Source organism: Platichthys flesus, chromosome 20 (assembly GCF_949316205.1).
Source record: "Platichthys flesus chromosome 20, fPlaFle2.1, whole genome shotgun sequence".
In the NCBI taxonomy this organism is placed as follows: domain Eukaryota; kingdom Metazoa; phylum Chordata; class Actinopteri; order Pleuronectiformes; family Pleuronectidae; genus Platichthys; species Platichthys flesus.
Genome location: NC_084964.1, coordinates 13,764,004 through 13,782,842, shown reverse-complemented (window position 1 = coordinate 13,782,842; position 18,839 = coordinate 13,764,004). Strand labels below are relative to the sequence as shown.

The following is an 18,839-nucleotide window of genomic DNA, read 5'->3' as shown; positions in this document are numbered from 1 at the left end:
CGAACCAAAGATCCTGGCAGCAAACAAAAAGTTGCTCGTCTTGTAAACACGCACCCGGGCGCCTCATTACCAAGTGAATGGATGATGAGCTGTCAGGTAACACGTCTTCAAGACGCATGTCAATTTCCTTTAATGTTCTCAGCTACTTGTTAAACATGGAAGGGGGTGGCTGAGGGTATATAAGACTCCCCTAATCCACCAGCCAGAGGAATTTGTCATTAACCGGACTAAAACATGCGCTCATTGGGAGCTCTGGGCGTCGCGCTGCACGCATCTCTGCTGGTGCTGCTGGCCCAGGGGTTCCATAGATCCAGGGACGGGGTTATCCTGAGGCCGCAGCATCGTCTCCCGGTGCCGGACCGATCCACCGGGCATCACCTGCCCACCTACATGGTGCATCTCTACAGGAACTTCAAGGCGAACTTCTCCGGACCCTTGGACACCGCGGAGCAGGACGCAGCGAGGCAAGCGGACACCGTGAAGAGCGTTATGGCCAAAAGTAAGACCGCTTCTCCAAGGACTTTACGCATGGGTGATAGATGATGGAGACAAAATAATGGAGGGTTTTCTTCATTTAGTTGTGCATGGAGGTTGTTTTTGCTTTGCACACTCGAGAGGCTTTTAAATGTTAGTTTTTTTATTTATTATTCCTTTATGGCTCAAGTGTTGTCCTGTCAAAGCTGCGCGCCAGACGACCTCAGAGGGTTCGAATCCACATCCCACTCGGGGGGTGAATAAGCACGCAGGGATCAGCGTGTGAAAAGGCCGCTTTTCTGTCTAATTCTCAAAGCAAACCTCTTTTTACTTAAATAGGTGATGTTGATTAGGCAGCTCGGCCAGACATCCCCCTATACAAATCCCTCTCCGGGTCAAATCAACAACTTCCCTCAGTTCTTTCTTCACACTTGTCTTGATTAGATTAGAGCTCGGGGGGGATTTAACGGTGGCACAAGCAGCCAACAACTGGAGGTGTGGGACTTATTACCTGTGTGTCTGACCGACTGAGGATATGCAGAAGCCGGGGGACAGGACATACATGCAGGGATGTGTTAAGTGATTGGTTTCGACCCCGTGTTTGGTTTGAGTGGATTAATAAACGAGGGGTTGTTGGCACTTTTGATCAAGATAAATTGGCCAATGCGCCTGAACGAGGCGCAAGTTAAATGTTTAAGATGCTTTAATCCTTTAGATGAATTGGAACCACACCTGTTCACTGAATCACAATGACCACCACCCCCCCATTACACAGATGTGGGCGCAGCACATGTTGGTCCCCTACTGGAACAATGGCTGGATTATTTCTCGGTGGATTTACTTACATCGTGCACCTTTGGCAATCCCCATCAATCAAGCATTGATCTTGGAAGTAGATTAAAAGTTATCAAAAGCAATTATATTGTGCATTGATTATAGAACCTAATTTAAATATCTCACTTTGCAAAAACAAAAGAAGCAATTTGACTTAGAAATACCACAAAGCATAATAGCAACCATCATTATTATAAACAAATTAAATTGATATTATTATATCGCTATTAGCTGATATTTCCAGGGTTCGATTTCAGGCAATATAGCACATAATCCACCAGCTAGCAGATATGTTTCATTACTAACTACTGTTTCCAAAAATAGGTCTTACATCGTTGAAGGAGATGAGAACAACTTAAATATATATAATCAAATTAAATGGTTTACAACTTAAAAAATTACTTGTGTACCAATTTCAGCCTTTTTTCAAGTTGGTCCAACAACTGTCTTATCTCAGTGGGGTATTCAACAAAGAGCACAGGTGGCTTTCACTGTAAAGCTCAGTGGCACATTGTCCTATCAGTATATAATATGAGTCATGATTTGGATATTTATGTTGATTGGAAGATAAGACCCTGAATGATATTAATCTCTCTCTTCTCTTTATTAGGTTTGACGTACAGAGACAGGCGCTGGGTTGCGACCTTCGACCTCAACAACCTGCCGGCCGACAAACGGATCCAAGCAGCAGAGCTGAGAATCCGGCTTCCTCGGACGACGAGCGATTACAACATCTCTGTAGAGGTCTACCACCAGAACGGCCAGGCATGCCACATGCACCAGGGCTGCCATGAACAGCAGCTGGTGGGGATGATCGGAGAGTCATCACTGGTCACTTCATCCCAGAGCTGGAAAGTGTTCAACATGACAAGTCTCCTCTTGGACTGGCTCAGGCAGAGGTCGACGGTGAGGGTTCAACACAAAAGGGTGTCAAGAAGGAAGAAGGCGCTGAAGTCAAAGAGAAGCCTGTCGCTTCCCAAGCAGCCCGTCTTTGTGGCGAGCCCGAGGAGAGATCAGGAAGTTAGTGAACGAGCCTTGCTGGTCATCTTTTCGCGCACTGGCTCAGGCGAAAACTCAAAGGCCAAAGCAAGTTTGCTTCACACTGCTGAGCAATCCAAGTTCTTATCCCCCGGTGACATCAAAAAGGCACGCCGGCCAAAGAGGCGCAGGAGCAAAAGGGGCCAGAGAGAACCGACAGCGAGAGGCCCACAGGTGTCCAAGGAGGGGAGTGAGAAAACTCTATGTCGCAGGGTTGACCTGCAAGTGGACTTTAATCAAATAGGTTGGGGATCCTGGATCATCTTTCCTAAGAGGTACAACGCCTACCGCTGTGAGGGATCTTGCCCTGGTCCTCTGGGAGAAGACCTCAATCCAACAAATCATGCTTACATGCAGGTGAGTTTTACAATGTTCATGGAGAGATGACTGTTATAATTTATAATAGAGATAGTAGAGTATTTGAAAAGACTATGGTGAAGTGGTTTCACTATTCAAAAGGTCAAGAGGTGACGTGTACAATGACAGGAATGCAGCGTAATGCTTGAAAATGGGACATGAAAAAAAACTTTCTACGATAGACATGGACGTGTTTAACTATCTGTGTGAGGATTTTAGGATTTTCTTTTTTCAAATTTGAAAGTAAACTGAGTTTTAAAGAATTGACCGATTATCATTTGACTGTCAATAGACCAAACAATGAAACGATTTAACAGACACAAAACATTCACTGACCTATAACTCGTAAATCAATTAAGTATTTGATTGTCTCAGTAGCTTTGTTTCAAGAACCTGAGCGTTACTCATCTAAAATCCTTGTTTTTTTCTCTTCCTTTTCCAGAGTTTGCTGAAACATTACCACCCCGACAGAGTGGCATCGCCCTGCTGCGCCCCGACCAAAATGAGCCCGCTGAGCATGCTGTACTACGAGAACCGAGAGATGCTCCTTCGACACCACGAGGACATGATCGTGGACGAGTGCGGCTGCCAGTGACGGCTGCGTCCACCAACTCCAGGCATAACCTGGGTTGCTGAGCAGCCTAACAGCAAAAATGTCTGAAAAACAATAGAAAACACTTAACTAAACGGGGGTAAAGCTCTTTGACATTTGTCACTGTACACGGTGAGATTGTAGCTGATCTATAGTTTGTAAGAAGTGTGACTATAGTTTGTGATGTGGGCTCTGGTTTGTGGGGAGAATATGTGCTGAAACACAAACTCAACAACACAAGCTCAAAGATTATTCTCCTTAACTTATCAATTTGGTCAATGTAAACATGAAATGGCAACATTAATGAATATTCCAGCACTGTTTTATTGTAAAATACCATGTGTGTATATTAATGTATATCTATTGTAAATATCTTTTTTTTAAATGTGTATTTATGTACATTTTGCACATGGAGTATGTATTTTACTTTTTTCTTTTCGGGCATGTGAGTATAGTAAAGTTATATATTAGTAGACCTGTTCTTCATTCATCTTAACCGTTTCCTGATTTCAATCATCTTATTCAGTTATTTCTGGTTCGTGTTTCGACCACATTTAAAATAGGAAATTTGTTAAAGCAACACTGCGTAACTTTTACTGGGCAACAGCGCCCTCTACAGGTAATAGAGGAAAAGAGTAAATATCTTGACTGAAGCTCTGCCTGAATATTCCCACTCACTGAACCGAAACACAACTGAACAGTGGATATTCCTCATGAGCTCCGGCTAAATGAAACAGAAGAGCTGCCAGTGTTACAAATACACTGAACTCTGTTTAGAATTCAACATTTTTAAAAGTTTCCTCGCTGAATATTGGATATAAACAGTTTGGCATTGCTCTTGAACTAGCTTGGCCTGATTATTACAATGTACGCTGCGACTATCCGTCAGCTACACACTTCTCACTGGAGATAGAGCCCTTCCACTAAAGTCACATAAAGCAAGAACAAATGTTGAAGGTGAGGAGTCGGAAGGAAACTTTGCACCAGTGTCTAAAGCAAGGTTAAAAAGTTGCATAGTGTCTAAAGCAAGGTTTGGGAAAATAGATCGTTCTGCTGTGACAGCCTGTCTGAGCTGTGAAACAACATACTGTTCTGGGAGCCTTGCTGGCACATTTACCTTCACTACGGTGTGCAATGCAAAGGACACATAAAAAAGGGTGGACTTTTCTAGTTTCACACTTTTTAAAGCATTTGAGTCATTGCCAAATATCCAGCAAATACTGTGAAGAGGCTGCTTGTTGTGACAATGCTAAACTATTCCTCTGAGGCCACAGGGCTCATTGTGTTTAAAAAATCCTTTGAAAATACACTGACTCACCAGGAATTTGCCAGAGTCACGTCCATGGCAGTGGTCAAACTGGGAGTAGTGGACCAGGACTCGAAGGTAAGACAACAACGTCAGCCTCATAATAATAATAATAATATTTATAATTCTTACAAAATATATTGGAGCTGCAATGAATAGTGAGTCAACAGGAAAATTAAACCAGAAATTATTTTGTTAATTGACTCAACGTTTGTATTGTAAGTAAATTGATCATAGGACTGAAAGTCAGTTAATTGAGTTGATGGTTGATAAAAATTCTTTTTAGATAACTGATTCATTGCAAAATGTCAATTATACACTTGTTTTATACTTTCAGATTTGATGATTTATACTCTTGTTAATCATGTATCATCATAAGCTGAATATAACTGAGTTTTAGACTGAGTGTCATTTCAACACATTACTGTGGTCAATCAATAACGAAAAGGTGGGGTAATATTGCAAGTTGATAGTTGCATCCTTCATATTTCATTAAAGAAAATAGTTTGAAGCCCTAAAATGTATTTGAGAAGTTGCTCATAAAGATATTTACTACATGTGTTTAAATATTCTCATTTTAATAAGCAGAAGTCAGATATGAAAATAATAACATGTCAAAAGTCATAACTATAATGTTAAATATGTTAAGTTGCAGCTTTATTAAATGTTTCTTGGCTCAGTTCAGTCCACCTCGACGTAAAGCTCTTCTCTCCATCACTGACACTCACCCTGTTTCCTGCTAGCAGCCTCAAGCTAACTCATGCTAACCCACGTAGCCAAGCAGCAGCGACTCTCACACAGTCCCTCCACCGTGACAGGGGTTTACGGGGGGGGTTTCACGTTCCTCGTGGATGACTCGGCTCTATCAGCTGAACTGTCACATCCGAGGGCTAAAAATACACAGGCACCGAGTTCGAGCTGCTGTGTGGCTAACGTTAGCTGACGTTAGCTAGCCGCAGCTAACGTTAGCAGGCAGCTGTTGTAGCAGCAGCTGCTGGTGCGGGTGAGTTACTTCGTGTCGAGGTTTTTTTTTTAATGAAACACGAATGAGATAATGGCTCATCGGGCTGGGTTAGTGTCAGTCTGACACGGGTGCAGTAAATCTAAAGCTCAGATTGTGTTATCTCTACTTTACGATTCATATAATATGGGTCTTCAGTAGCTAACGTGTGTGTCAGTGGCTCAGTTAGCTTACTTGTGAGGTTATGTCCATGTTTAGGCTGTATTACATTTTAATAACGACTGTAGTGAAACACCAGGCTCACGATAGCGTTTCCGGGTTTGAACTTTTGAGACTTTTTGGTGTTAGACTTTATTTTGTTAAGTTTGTCTTAGAGCTCCTCCAAGTGAGTGGTCTATTGGTGGATCTCCAGGGAAATAACATTGGCAACTGATTTGATTATTGATTAATCGTCGATGTCATTTTCCAAAGAAATAAACCAAATAGTCACAAACTCTATCTGAGTAAACATTGGCACATCTGACATGTTAAAGTCTAAATTATCAATCGATCAGTCTATTGGTAGTGGACATTATGATCTATGGCTGCAGCCTATAAACCATAAAAACATGACAATTTGTGCCTTTCCTCAAAATGAGTATATCTTATTATGTATACTTTTAAAACTTGACGGCATCGGTGTGCATTATTTGCTGGCTTTTACTCTGAAATTCTTGCTATTTAATGAATTGGTATTTTCAGAATGTAATTTATTAAAGTGTATGTAAACTATTGATATTCACTGCCAATAAGGAAATTAGGTCCTCGTTGTCGGATGCCAATACTTTTTCATTCTGTCATTAATAATGTGCATAAAACCAAAGTCTAAGAGCTTAAACATCCCTAACTTATTTTTTACTAAGTATAGCAGTGTGAGGTGGAATGCATCTGTAATAACATAGTAATAATATAGTGTTAATGAGTTATTTTTCATTGACCATCTCATACATCTCACTTGTTAGGTACCGCTGTGAAAATGGCTGAGGCAGTTGCAAACGTGGCCCGGAGGGTTAATGAAACGGTAGAGGAGGGGAAAGATAACTTGGGTAAGATTCTCCTCACACATCTCTCTCTCTCTCTCTCTCTCTCTCTCTCTCTCTCTCTCTCTCTCTCTCTCTCTCTCTCTCTCTCTCTACAGTTTCCCATCTTGGGAATGAATGAACAGCTCTGATTCACTTTTCTACTCGATGCTGTTTCAGATTTCACCAGCAGGTGGTGACAGAGACTTAGATTTATTTTTGTTATCAAGTTTAATTGTAAAAATGTCACATCACTATGTTACTACTTCAAAACCATATATTAACATTTCAATCCTTCTCTGCAGATCTGTCCAAGTGCAAGCTCATCTCTTTCCCAGACGGTGTGTTCAAGGTCCTGAGGAATGTGGCCGATAACATCCGCGTTGTCACGTTGGCTGACAATGAGATGAAGTCCATTTCCAGCAAGTTGTTCTCAACCTTCACTCAGCTCAGAGGTAAATAAATACACCTCAGCTATTTGACTCGCAGAAGAAAAGCATTTGTTCAGCGTTCTTATCACTTGCTCTGTACCTCACATATGTTGTCAGGATGTTTTCATACTGTGACAGAAAAAGACCCGCGACCTCTCGATTAACTCGTTTTTTGAACTGACCCACAGAGCTGGACCTGAATGGTAACGTCCTCACCAAACTGCCTGATGCCGTGGGAGAAATGGTGCATTTGACCAGCATCAATCTGGCCAATAACCGCTTCTCCACCTTCCCTGATAAGCTCACTGAGATAGTCTCACTGGAGAGGATTAACCTGGAGGGAAACAGCATCACTGGTAATAATAACATTCTGGAACATGTCGTATGTATAAGAGAAGGATATGTTTATTTTAAGCATTTATTTATGCAGTGTTTATATATGTTTTTCTACAGAAATTCCTTTGGAGAAGTTGTACAACATGCCGTCACTGAAGTGGCTAAACATGAAGTCAAACCCTCTGGACTCAGGCACTCGGTCTGCTCTGCAGTCTCCACATAAATTTGACATTTTGTCCACAGCAGAGTCGCTAAATGATTCTATAAACCACGATTAGACTGCATGCTGTGTGCCTCTAACTGCTTCAGTGGGATAACTCCTTGTGCCTGAGACATAGGAAAACAATAAAACTTGAAGACATGACAATGCTGTACAAGAAAGAAGAAAACAGACCTGTGTAAGGATGGAATTCTCTTCATTCGAGTGTGGCATTTACTTTGGCCTCTCTGTATGAACCAAAAAGGGTTGAGTGGATATTTGGAGATGATTATTTTACACTATTTGATCTTTTTTCATATTTGAGATACTTGCAATTATTTATTACTTTTGATAGTATGAAAAAAGTTTTAAATTAAAGCCTTTAAACAAGAAACTAAATTGTTGTGTTTGTTTTAACCTGATGTCATTATTGTTACTGTTTAAGGATTTTTTTTATTCATGTGGAAGATGGAATTATTTTTATTCATTAATCTGACAATTAAAAAAATATTGTACAGTCTACAAAATGTCAGAATGGCTTCCTTTAGCCAAAGATGACGTCCTTGGTCCTTCCAATTAGTTTTCTTACAACCAAGGGTACAAACTCCAAAAGTAAATCTTGAAACACAATGCTGCTGTAGGTCTACAATACAAGTTATTTTGATGATGAAGTCTAAAGAAATAGATTTGAAGCTTAGCCAATGATGCATGGACTCATGAGTCTCCAATCATTTCAAAAGCATGAAGTAATGCCCTGTTATTTCTACATTTACGTGGATTTACCGTGGTGACCTGCACCAAAATGTTCATTTCTGATGTGACCTGGTCACCTTAGAGACATGTTTAAGTCGCTCTTAAATCCTCCATCTGTGGTGCAGGCTGCAGATGACACAGACCGGTCCGTAGGTGAGTGATTAGAAGTATTTTTAGTTTGCAGGAGTTCTTTAAATAGCAGCACTGTAGAGTCGGGGTTACTGACGCTGATGTTTGGGCTGATACACAAGGAGAGCAAGAAGAGGCTGGTGGCCATGTATGATCATGAGAAATCAGAAATTCACTAATGACTGGGAGGCACCTCTCTAATCACACTAGATATGTATACATTTCCTCAAATAAGAAGCTAATATATGATCATTTATTCTTGTTGTAATAAACTGCATATTTACAGACCGTAACTGTTAATGTGTTAATGAATAGAATATAATAGTCAGTCCTATTACAAGCGCTACTACTGGTAGATGCAAACAATTTTAAATGAATAGATTTGGTACAGAATAGCCCATTGCAGACACTATATCACAGAACAATAGAGATATAAAACAATATAATCCGAATTATTTAATCAAATCTGAAAAAGTGTAAGTAATAAAGATAAATTGTTAGAATTATTTGTATTTGTTTTACTAGATTCTAAATTGTATGAATATATTGCAAATGGTACAGTCCTATGTCTTCTTATGATACAACAAATAATCAGGCCGAAACAACAGCTCAGAGTGAAAGATAACTAAACTGATTTATTTGGTTTCGGTGTTATTCTACAGGTCTCATAAAATGCCAATATTTAGCATCAAAATAATAAATGTTTTTTTATTCAGATTGTGTCTAAATGTAATTTATAAGTGTGTTATCAAATAGTTACAGTGACACTGTGGAGGCAAGAAGTCACGACACGGCTACAGCAGCTAATCCTGCTTTGTTAATCGGTTTACAGCTAACGCCAGTCAGCTCCATCTGTTTTGGTCTTAAAAGGAACTCTCCAGCTCCTCAGCTGCACTTCAGGGGAAATGGAGGAAAACAATCACTTTGCAGGCGCAGATTGTAGAAACCTTGATAAGTGGTACTCTGAGAAACTCTTAGCTACAGACGCCAATATCTGATGTGAGGAGAACCCAGGGAGTGTAAAGAGAGCAGCCTTCACACTCCTCATCCGGCAGCTCTCTAACGTTTGGGTTTAATCACTGCGCATGTCTGCCCCTCTGGCTCAGTGACTGCCTGTCACTCAGCTGCTTAGTCCTCCTGAAACAGTCCTCGACACAACAGAGTGAGAGTTTGAAACCAACAACAGGGATGAGCTTCAGCATCGAGGAGCGGGGCCGGCCCAACACCCAGGACCACAGGGTGTTCTTCAGTAAGCAAGCCACTAACTATTCATCAGGAGAAAAATCCCTACCCACATAGTGTTATAGTTGCTTGAATCAATTGGATTCTTTCAATTGTGTTGAACTAAAGCGTGTTCACTTTAAATTGAACAAACATTAGGTTTAACATTTCTGTGACGAGAAATGATCGAGCTGTATAAAGGGATCACATAGTTTGTTTATCTCTATTTTTAACCTATGTAAATATGATTATTATTAGTAGTAGTAGTAGGAAGAGGAGGAGGAGGAGAAGGAGGCAGAGTAATGGTAGTAGTAGTGGTAGTGGAAGATGTAGGAGGACTAGTAGTACTAATGGTAGTAGTAGTTGTAGTAGTAGGATGAGGAGGAGTAGCAGTAGTAGTAATAATGACGTTTAAATGAATATGAGCTGACATGTCCATTCCCCTTGACATAGAAAACTCTGAGGGTGAATACATCTCTCCGTTCCATGACATTCCCATCTACGCAAATGAAGCTGAGGTGAGCGTCATGTGTCTATTGAATGAAAAAGAGACACATTGGTTCCATCTAGGGCTTTAAATACAAAGGTTACATATACAAGTAAATCATGATAGATTTTGGTGCTATTTTTGTTTGGCTTTATGAGGTTGTAGAGCGAAATAATGGAGTAAACACTGGAGTCGGTTTCTCTTCAATGGTGAATGAATGTTTTTCCCTTAACACAACCTATAGGGGCCTCATAGATGAAAGTCAATTGTCCTGTTAAACTTTGTCACTGCTAATAACTGCAGGTTTTTATTGACTCCTTTCGGTATTGTTCAAGTTTGGGGTCGATACAAATTTAGTACGTTTCCAATGAATCCATCTGTAGTTTTAAATATTTGCTCATCATATCTCGGGAAGTGATGAAGTCGTAGCCAAGACGTAAAACACTAACTCTTTCCTGCAATAATCATTTCAAACATGAGTTTGCCTGAAGTGTATTTATGATCCTCTTGCAGGACATTTTTCACGCTGTTGTGGAGGTTCCAAGGTGGACTAATGCAAAGATGGAGGTATACACTGTTTATGTATTAATATATTTTGGCAAACTAGTCGTTTTTAGTGCATGTTTTTCTCTGTGTTCATAAATCTGTACTGGCATTTCTCAGGTTTTTATAAAACCTAAATGAATTACTCATCTTATAGATCGTGTTATTTATAGGGACCAGCTATACATTTTTCCTATAAAGTGACCACAATTCACTTCAGTGTTTCCATCTGTTTTTTATTCCTTCTTGCGTTTTCTCAGATTGCCACCAAAGATCCACTGAACCCACTGAAACAAGACCTGAAGAAGGGGAACCTCCGTTACGTAGCCAACGTGTTTCCTCACAAAGGTTACATCTGGAATTATGGAGCTATTCCTCAGGCAGGTCCAACTCAAACTCGGATCTGTTTTTAGGTGACAGCAAACTAAACTCGGCCTCTGCTCCATCAAACATCTCTCTTTGCTTTCCCTGTCGACAGACATGGGAAGACCCCAACCACAAGGACGGCGACACAGGATGCTGTGGAGACAATGATCCTATTGATATATGTGACATAGGGAATAAGGTACTGAAGTCATGGATATAGAGCTCACAGACAATAATTAAAGTGTTTGCAGGAAATCACAAAGAAAATGCATATTTTATTCCTAGGTGTGCACACAAGGAGAAATAATCAAAGTAAAGGTTTTGGGAACTCTGGCTTTGATCGACGAGGGTGAAACCGACTGGAAGGTCATTGTCATCAACACTGAGGACCCTGAAGCCGCCAACTTTAACAGTAGGAATCATATATTGTATACAGTTTTTTCCCGTGATGCCATTGGACACATTCCACTTAAGTCTTTATTTAATCTGGTCCTTTCCTGATTGATCGCAGATATCGAGGATGTGAGAAAACTTAAGCCTGGATATCTGGAGGCAACGGTTGATTGGTTCAAGAGATATAAAGTCCCAGATGGGAAACCTGAAAACCAGTTTGCTTTCAATGGAGAGTTCAAGGACAGGGTAAAATATTTTCACATTTAAATACACAGCATTGAAGTTTGCAAATATCACATTTACAAACATTTATATGAACGTATTAAGACCTTTTTTGAAGCTAGATGGTGTATAATTAGTTTTTATTTTTACATTCCTTAATTTTGTCTGTTATATCTAAGCTCATACTTGAATTTTTACTGGCGTATTGATGGGATCCTTGTAAGGAAATGTGTTGTGTCCTCCAGGACTTTGCCATCAACACAGTGAAGAGCACCCATGAGTTCTGGAAGGCTCTAATCTCTAAGAAGACCAGTGCTAGCGACTTAAACTGGTGAGTTCCCAGTCAGAATATCCTCCATCGTGTAAAAAGAGGACAACAAATGTGACAAATGCTACAAGACATTGTGAAAATAAGCCTTTCTAGGTCTGTTACACTTTTAAAGCTGTGGTTATTCCCTTTTCTTTCATTTCTTTCTTGTGTCAGCATGAACACCAGTGTATCTGACAGTCCGTTCTGCTGCTCCGCTGGTGAGGCCGAGGCTGCGGTTAAATCTGTGAGTCTGTTTTATTTTCAAGGTCTTGTTAGTAGCCTCAAATTCTACAACCTTGATGTAAACAGACTTGATAACCGGATAGCCCCCGGGAAACACCAGATGATCATTATGGCGACAGAAAAATGCTGAAGGCCTTTTCCTCCAGGTGCTGGTTTATAGAACCGTCACAAAATGGAAAACTGCCCCTAAGATATATACAGCACTTATTTTTCAGTAATTTATTTTCTTTTATTTAAATAAACATGAAAATAACAACAAATTTGTCATTCAGAATGAGTGTGATGGGCGAGCAGGGCAGCTTTTTCAAACAGCTTTTATACATACAAGACTTAAAAGCATTTACTCAATTGAAAATAACCCTTTAATGATTTACTAACTATTGCAGACGTGTGCTCCTGGAGCTGAAGATCCTGTTCCAAGTTCAGGTGGGTGTTCTGTGGATTAATTTGTTTTTTTGCTGCCACTTTGTGTTGTGACTCTATGAAAATCACACATTTCTGATCCTTTTTCAGTCGACAAATGGTTCTACTATGAGAAGTAAGAAGGAAACATGAAGATGTGGCTTTTCTGGCCTCCTGTCGTCCTTGGCCTGATTTCGACTCGGCTGAGCAGCAGATGAACTGGAAAGACTGGACGTCACGTTTCACCTGCTTATCTGTTCACACTTGTCGTTGTTGTTGTTCTAAGACCATGATTTCAAGCTTGTCAGATCACTATAATAAACCACAATGAAACCCAGTCTATAGTGTATTGTATTGATTGAATTGCCACTATTAGACATCATCATTATCATTCAGACCTGACTGATCAGAAGTGAATAACGGTTCATTTATGGGAAAATACAAACAGAGAGAAATCAATAAAACACACAGTTGTTCTAATAACCCTCCATATAGTCCCAAAATTGTTTTTTGATCTATGCATGAAGTAATTAATGACTTGGTTGTGACATCACTGATCACATGACATCATATGATTTGGAATAATCATCTGATCGACAAAAGCTTTAGGTTGTCACTGTATTGTCTGCAGAGATAAACATGTATTTCTAGATACCCTCACAAGTAATAAGTCAACGCTTGCACACACACACACACACACACACACACACACACACACAGACACTGTTAGTGAGGACATTCATAACCCAAATTACCGGTGTAAAAATACAAGTAAACAGAACATACAAGTACGTATATGCAGAACATATAAGGATGCAACCCAATAAGTTCTCAAAAAATCAGTACACAGTACAACATAATAGTGCAAACATATTTAATGGGAAGTATTTGTCCACAGGATGTAGTAAATGGCAGTTAAAGACAGCAGCAGTTGTAGTATGAAAGCAGCATTTACTGTAAAAAATTTGAAATTAATACAAAAGAGTGACAGGTGCATGTTTGCATTGAAACGATTAAGTAACAGATCTTGAAAATGTCCTCACTCTGTAGGGCCTACGGTGTAAATGGTCCTCACAAAGAGATAAGTACAGGAACACACACGAGTGATTCTCTCTCATTTACCGCTTCTCGTCACCGGAGGGCGCTGTTGCGACGAACAGGACCGCCGATTGAGCCACGAAGAAGAGGGCCTCCCACAGCCTGTGTATCCAAGGAGACCACGGACCTGTCACCACAGCTCAGGGTCGCGAGGTGAGTTAAACATTATTTATAATAAACCACGAAGTGACAACACGCTGTGATACGAACGTCCTTCAACGCGGAGCCGGCTCGCTGTCAAGCGTTGACCTGACGCATCGTTCGGAGCCTGGAAAGCACCGGAGCTCTTAACGGCAGCTAACATGCTAATGCTAACAGGAGCTGAATAACACGAACCCTGGTGAAATAAGATTAGATACTGGAGACAATATGGCTGCAGACTCTGATAGTGACAGATGGAAACGTGTCAATGCTGGGGTCTGTACGTGTCTCTCCTGCGAAGCTGTCGAACGAGGGTTAAACCTGAGACATTACTTTGAGCTACAGGCAGACGAGGACAAGAGTTTGGAGACAGTGACATTCATGGATGTGGTCTTTTGGCCTAAAGGTATCAAAAGTCACATGCGACACCAGAATATATTCCCACGTTACTTCAGGATATTAAATCACCTCCATGATGTAAAGTAATGCAAATATGACTGTAGATAAACTACAGGATGTTGTATTCACACGTGAGAGCAAATGTATTGAAAAGACAAAAGAGTTCCCTCAATAATTACACGAATGACACCTCACAAAAAATGTCAACAACTAATCGTCAACATAATAAGTTTCACAAAGATAGTTGTTGTCACAAACAAAGGCTGGAATTTAGGATTATTCCCACCATTGATTAATCTGCTAAATTAAAATAGGTGAAAAATAAATGTCTTGTCAGATTTTTTGTTTCGTCAGACTAACAATAATCAGATTGGGGAAGTGAAAACCCATTTTCAAAATGTATTTTTCCTTGATAACGATGTTATCGAAAACATTTTTCCAGAAGGATTCTGTGATAATAACCCGAACCCTTTCTGTTTGTCTTTTTCAGGTAAAGAACAGCGAGATGTCGTTTTTATTTGACTGGCTCTACAGGGGGCTTAGTAACGTTTTACAGTTCTTAGGTAAGTGTCAAAATGAGCAGCAATACAACCAATTATCATCACTGACTCTATAACCTTTAAATCTGCTGGTTTACTGCACTGAATAAGTCTTTCCACATAAGCAGTGTTTAAATGTTGCATGTGATCCAGGCAGTGTTGGGTAAAAATTGTTGTGTGACCACAAAGTAATTCAAAGTCATGAATTGTTGGAATAAGAAAATTCTTTCCCCCTAGGTCTTTACAAGAAGAGTGGGAAGCTGGTGTTTCTGGGCCTGGACAACGCTGGTAAAACAACACTGCTGCACATGTTGAAAGATGATCGCCTAGGTCAACACGTACCGACACTGCATCCGAGTAAGTGACATTTGTAGTGTTGATTGTGGTGTTCCATATTTGTGCAGTGTGTTTGCTCAGTTGTTCCTGTGTTGGACAGGTTTCTACTTAATATTACACCACCTCATAGTATAGTAACGTTCAGGTTGTATCCTTATTGTTCTCTATTGCAAATATAGTACTTTTAAAGTCACTGTATTTGAAGTGAAGTTCTTTCGGTGCAAAACAAAACAAACTACAGGTCTGTATTACTAATGGAACCAGTAACATAAAGCAATCTGCTCAGATCCTGAGGAGCAGGTGTTTTTCCTTCTTTGTACCTCAAGATCTTGAGCTGTTATCTTTCCAGCAGTTCAGCCTTTTGCTAGTTTTCACATGTAATCGATTGTGCTCACTCTTGTGCCAATATCGTGTGAGTGTTGTGTTGCTCAACCTATCACAGGCATAAAATGCAATTCTCTTGCCCCCCCCCAAGCTTCTGAGGAGCTGACAATCGGTGGGATGACGTTTACCACGTTTGATCTGGGAGGACACGTGCAAGGTGAGAGCTTCATTAATGACAGAGATAAATGAAAAGCACATCACAGATTGTGCTACTAAATGTGGAGTCTGTGAAAGCTTTTTAAATGAGTCATGTTGGATATTCTCTACCACTGGATGTCACACTAGCAACATCCTCTCACCACAGCTATCACTTCATCATGCACAACCCACCATACATATTTTTCATGTACGTTTACAGTTCTTGTTGCTGCCACTTGGTGTCTCTGTTTTCAATGTGGCACCAAGTTGTGATGACATTGCAGGAGGATGCTAATAAACTAAGATGCAGCGACTAAACCTAAATGTAAGGGACAAGAGAAGTCAAAGGCAGGATGTGCTGCTGAAGACATGCATGAAAAAAGAGAGCAGTAATCCACTAGAGTGTAAAATGAATGGATACGTGTTGTAAGGAATAATTATAACAGTATATTAAATCGCATGGTAAAACACTGAATTCACATTAATAGTAAATTCACTTTTATGTAGAGTGAATTTATGTAAATAGAGTCTCATAGCGGTGCTTTCACTTGGGCTGTGATGAGGCTATTACATGTTTGAGTGGATTCAATTATGGGGACGGATCCAGGAACAGTTTTGTCTCTTTCATTTACTGTGTGAGATTTTCACAGGAAATAATTTATGGATCTTTATGGAGAGAATGAGTCGTTTAGGGATTAATATCTATGTCACTGTGCAATGGTATGGTCTCACTGACTGCCATTCATACAGTTCGGTGACTTGACATAATTCCCAACACAGCTCCACCTTCTTCAACCTGATTGAATAAACCCGTGTGGATATGTAGTTAGTTTGTTATTTGTTCATTATGCCACGATATTCACAGACACAATATAGACACAATTGATTTTCCTCCAGTTTCCATTTAAACAAGCTGTGAGTTTCATTCACCGCCGATTCACCGTTTCTCCCACAGCACGGAGAGTGTGGAAGAACTACCTGCCCGCTATAAACGGAGTGGTCTTCCTCGTGGACTGCGCGGACCACGACAGACTCCAAGAATCCAAGACCGAACTCGACGTAAGATTAACAGTTACAAGCTGTTCCCGTCGCGCGGCTCTCACGGTTGTGTGTTAACGCCGGATTAACGGTGTGATGATTGCGCTGCTCTCGTACTTCCAGGCTCTGCTAGCGGATGAAACCATCACCAATGTACCGGTGTTGGTGCTGGGTAATAAAATCGACCGTCCGGAGGCCGTCAGCGAAGGAGGACTACGAGGAGCGTTTGCTCTCGATGGTCAAGTCACAGGAAAGGTCGGCCACTTATCTTTAAATTCTCAGAGATGAGGTGATTCCTTCATGTGTGTGTGATGATGTCCTGGTGTCCGACTCATTCATCTTTGTCACCAACAGGGAAATGTGTCTTTGAAGGAGCTGAACATTCGACCGATGGAGATTTTCATGTGCAGCGTGTTGAAGAAGCAAGGCTACGGCGAAGGCTTCCGATGGTTATCACAGTACATCGACTGACATGCACGACCGAGGAGGATTCCCTCGACACGATTATTCGACTTTGTCTCTTCGTCAACGTCGATCAAATCACATTATAAGGAGCAAATTATTTTATTTAGCATTAATTCAGGGTTTGAAGGTTTCTATGCAAACTTTTAAAAGTGGTTCATGGTGAACTGTTAATGTGAGAGTCGTCCAGCTGCATGACAAGTTAATTAGATCACATCGTACTCAATAACATCACATGGACATCCGCACACTGGGCAAGAATGTAGATTAATAGACATCAGTGTTGGATTAATTATTATTTAACTGCTTGAGTTTGAATTTATTAAGAAGCGGAATGAAGATTAAGGGGGTAATTAGTTTATAGTTTATCATAGTTTATAGTTTAGATTTGAAAACTTTTCCAGTTCCAATGATTTGAAGCCACCGCCCTCAAAGAAAATGGCCACAGTTGTTTGCTAATGTCTTCAGCGTTAGAACGGAGACATCCAACTTCTCACTGAGGCAAAGTGACGCAAACCCCCTTCAGAGTCCAAAGAGCTGAGAGGACGACGTGACGTCCCACAGGGGCCGACACGGTGAAGTAAACAGAGTCGTGTTGAGCAGCCTGCTGATGAGTGTGTTGTTATTAATAAGTGGCTCACTCTCAGTGTCCCGGGGGAATTGGCTTGTTAATCTTGGCTCCTGCAGTTTTGATTTCTCCCACACGAAGGCAGCTAAGTTGAGGTGCGCTGGTCGGACTGAGAGACGTCTTTTCGGAGGCTCATACAGACATTCTCTGACTTTCAGCGGCTTTACGGAGGCAGTAAATAAGAAGGACCAACCTGTACTGTTAGAACATACATAGGTCTGAGTCTGTTTATTAAAGTCTTCTCATCCTTTCAATTAGTGTTTGCTACTTCTGCAATAAAACAGCGTCTCATTCTGTATCTCTGCGGAGGGTTGGTTAAAGTGGATTAAAATCCAATATGAAGCAGCAATATTTTAACTAAGAGACGGGGGTTATTTATTTTTTATGATTAAGTCCTTTATTCCAGAGCAATATATGTAATGTAAAGTCAATGTAATCAGCATGTAAACTGTACAAGGTTGAAATCCTGCAGGTACAGACGCACTTTTTGATTATCTCAGAAGATATGAGAGTGCACTTTGCAAACCTGTGAATTAATATTCTTTAATAATATGTTTGAGTGTTTATCTTTGAGTAAACATGTGTTTACAATGATTTGTATGACTTTGTATCTTCGTTATTATAAAGTTGGAAGTAGATAAGGAGGAAGAGAAGTGTGTGTGATCATTGTTTAATGTTCTGTTCTCTTCCTGTAAATTATGTATAATACAGATGTTAATGTTTGTACTGTAAATACTCTGGCTGACCTCAGAAAGTACTGTTAGTTATTTATACCTATCAAGTTATATCTATTATTTGTTCCATTTGTTTTTAAGCAATTACAGTATCTGTGCAAATGGTTTCAGCTTAAATGAGAACATCTAGAAGTAGTTTGCTCCATGAGATGAGATGTTGTAATAAAATCCACCTTTTATAGACTCATCTGGGTCTTTTGTTTACTGCAGTTTTTTAATGTGCTTATATCCTTAGTTCAGGCTGAACTACTTTTTAAAATGATACGAGTGATACTAATGATAGAAGT

The 18,839-nt window shown here is 40.3% G+C and overlaps 4 protein-coding genes across 6 annotated transcripts; all 4 read left to right on the top strand.

Annotated features, from left to right (window-relative positions):
- The first annotated feature begins 234 nt into the window (after positions 1-234).
- ndr2 (nodal-related 2) lies at positions 235-3,349 on the top strand. The gene is made up of 3 exons (XM_062378601.1): positions 235-499; positions 1,919-2,703; positions 3,146-3,349. The coding sequence occupies exons 1-3, from the start codon at positions 235-237 to the stop codon at positions 3,296-3,298; spliced, it is 1,203 nt and encodes a 400-aa protein (XP_062234585.1). The 3' UTR covers positions 3,299-3,349.
- Positions 3,350-4,641: 1,292 nt separating this feature from the next.
- lrrc20 (leucine rich repeat containing 20) lies at positions 4,642-7,974 on the top strand. Of its 2 annotated transcripts, none has more exons than XM_062413653.1 (5): positions 4,642-4,679; positions 6,564-6,647; positions 6,926-7,075; positions 7,240-7,407; positions 7,505-7,974. In XM_062413653.1, the coding sequence occupies exons 2-5, from the start codon at positions 6,578-6,580 to the stop codon at positions 7,663-7,665; spliced, it is 549 nt and encodes a 182-aa protein (XP_062269637.1). In that variant the 5' UTR covers positions 4,642-4,679; positions 6,564-6,577; the 3' UTR covers positions 7,666-7,974. The 2 variants fall into 2 exon arrangements, with proteins under 2 accessions (XP_062269637.1, XP_062269636.1); XM_062413652.1 differs by lacking the exon at positions 4,642-4,679 and adding an exon at positions 5,332-5,604.
- Positions 7,975-9,507: 1,533 nt separating this feature from the next.
- On the top strand, positions 9,508-12,987 carry ppa1a (inorganic pyrophosphatase 1a). The gene is made up of 11 exons (XM_062378367.1): positions 9,508-9,717; positions 10,143-10,207; positions 10,690-10,743; positions 10,980-11,099; positions 11,198-11,284; positions 11,371-11,497; positions 11,597-11,724; positions 11,946-12,031; positions 12,185-12,254; positions 12,640-12,679; positions 12,767-12,987. Exons 1-11 carry the CDS (start codon positions 9,657-9,659, stop codon positions 12,793-12,795), a joined length of 867 nt encoding a protein of 288 aa, XP_062234351.1. The 5' UTR covers positions 9,508-9,656; the 3' UTR covers positions 12,796-12,987.
- Positions 12,988-13,780: 793 nt separating this feature from the next.
- On the top strand, positions 13,781-18,739 carry sar1aa (secretion associated, Ras related GTPase 1Aa). 2 transcript variants are annotated; one of them, XM_062378668.1, is made up of 7 exons: positions 13,781-13,906; positions 14,784-14,856; positions 15,070-15,189; positions 15,644-15,709; positions 16,646-16,749; positions 16,852-16,983; positions 17,083-18,739. In XM_062378668.1, exons 2-7 carry the CDS (start codon positions 14,799-14,801, stop codon positions 17,197-17,199), a joined length of 597 nt encoding a protein of 198 aa, XP_062234652.1. In that variant the 5' UTR covers positions 13,781-13,906; positions 14,784-14,798; the 3' UTR covers positions 17,200-18,739. The 2 variants fall into 2 exon arrangements, with proteins under 2 accessions (XP_062234652.1, XP_062234651.1); XM_062378667.1 differs by lacking the exon at positions 13,781-13,906 and adding an exon at positions 14,094-14,300.
- The last annotated feature ends 100 nt before the right edge of the window (positions 18,740-18,839 follow it).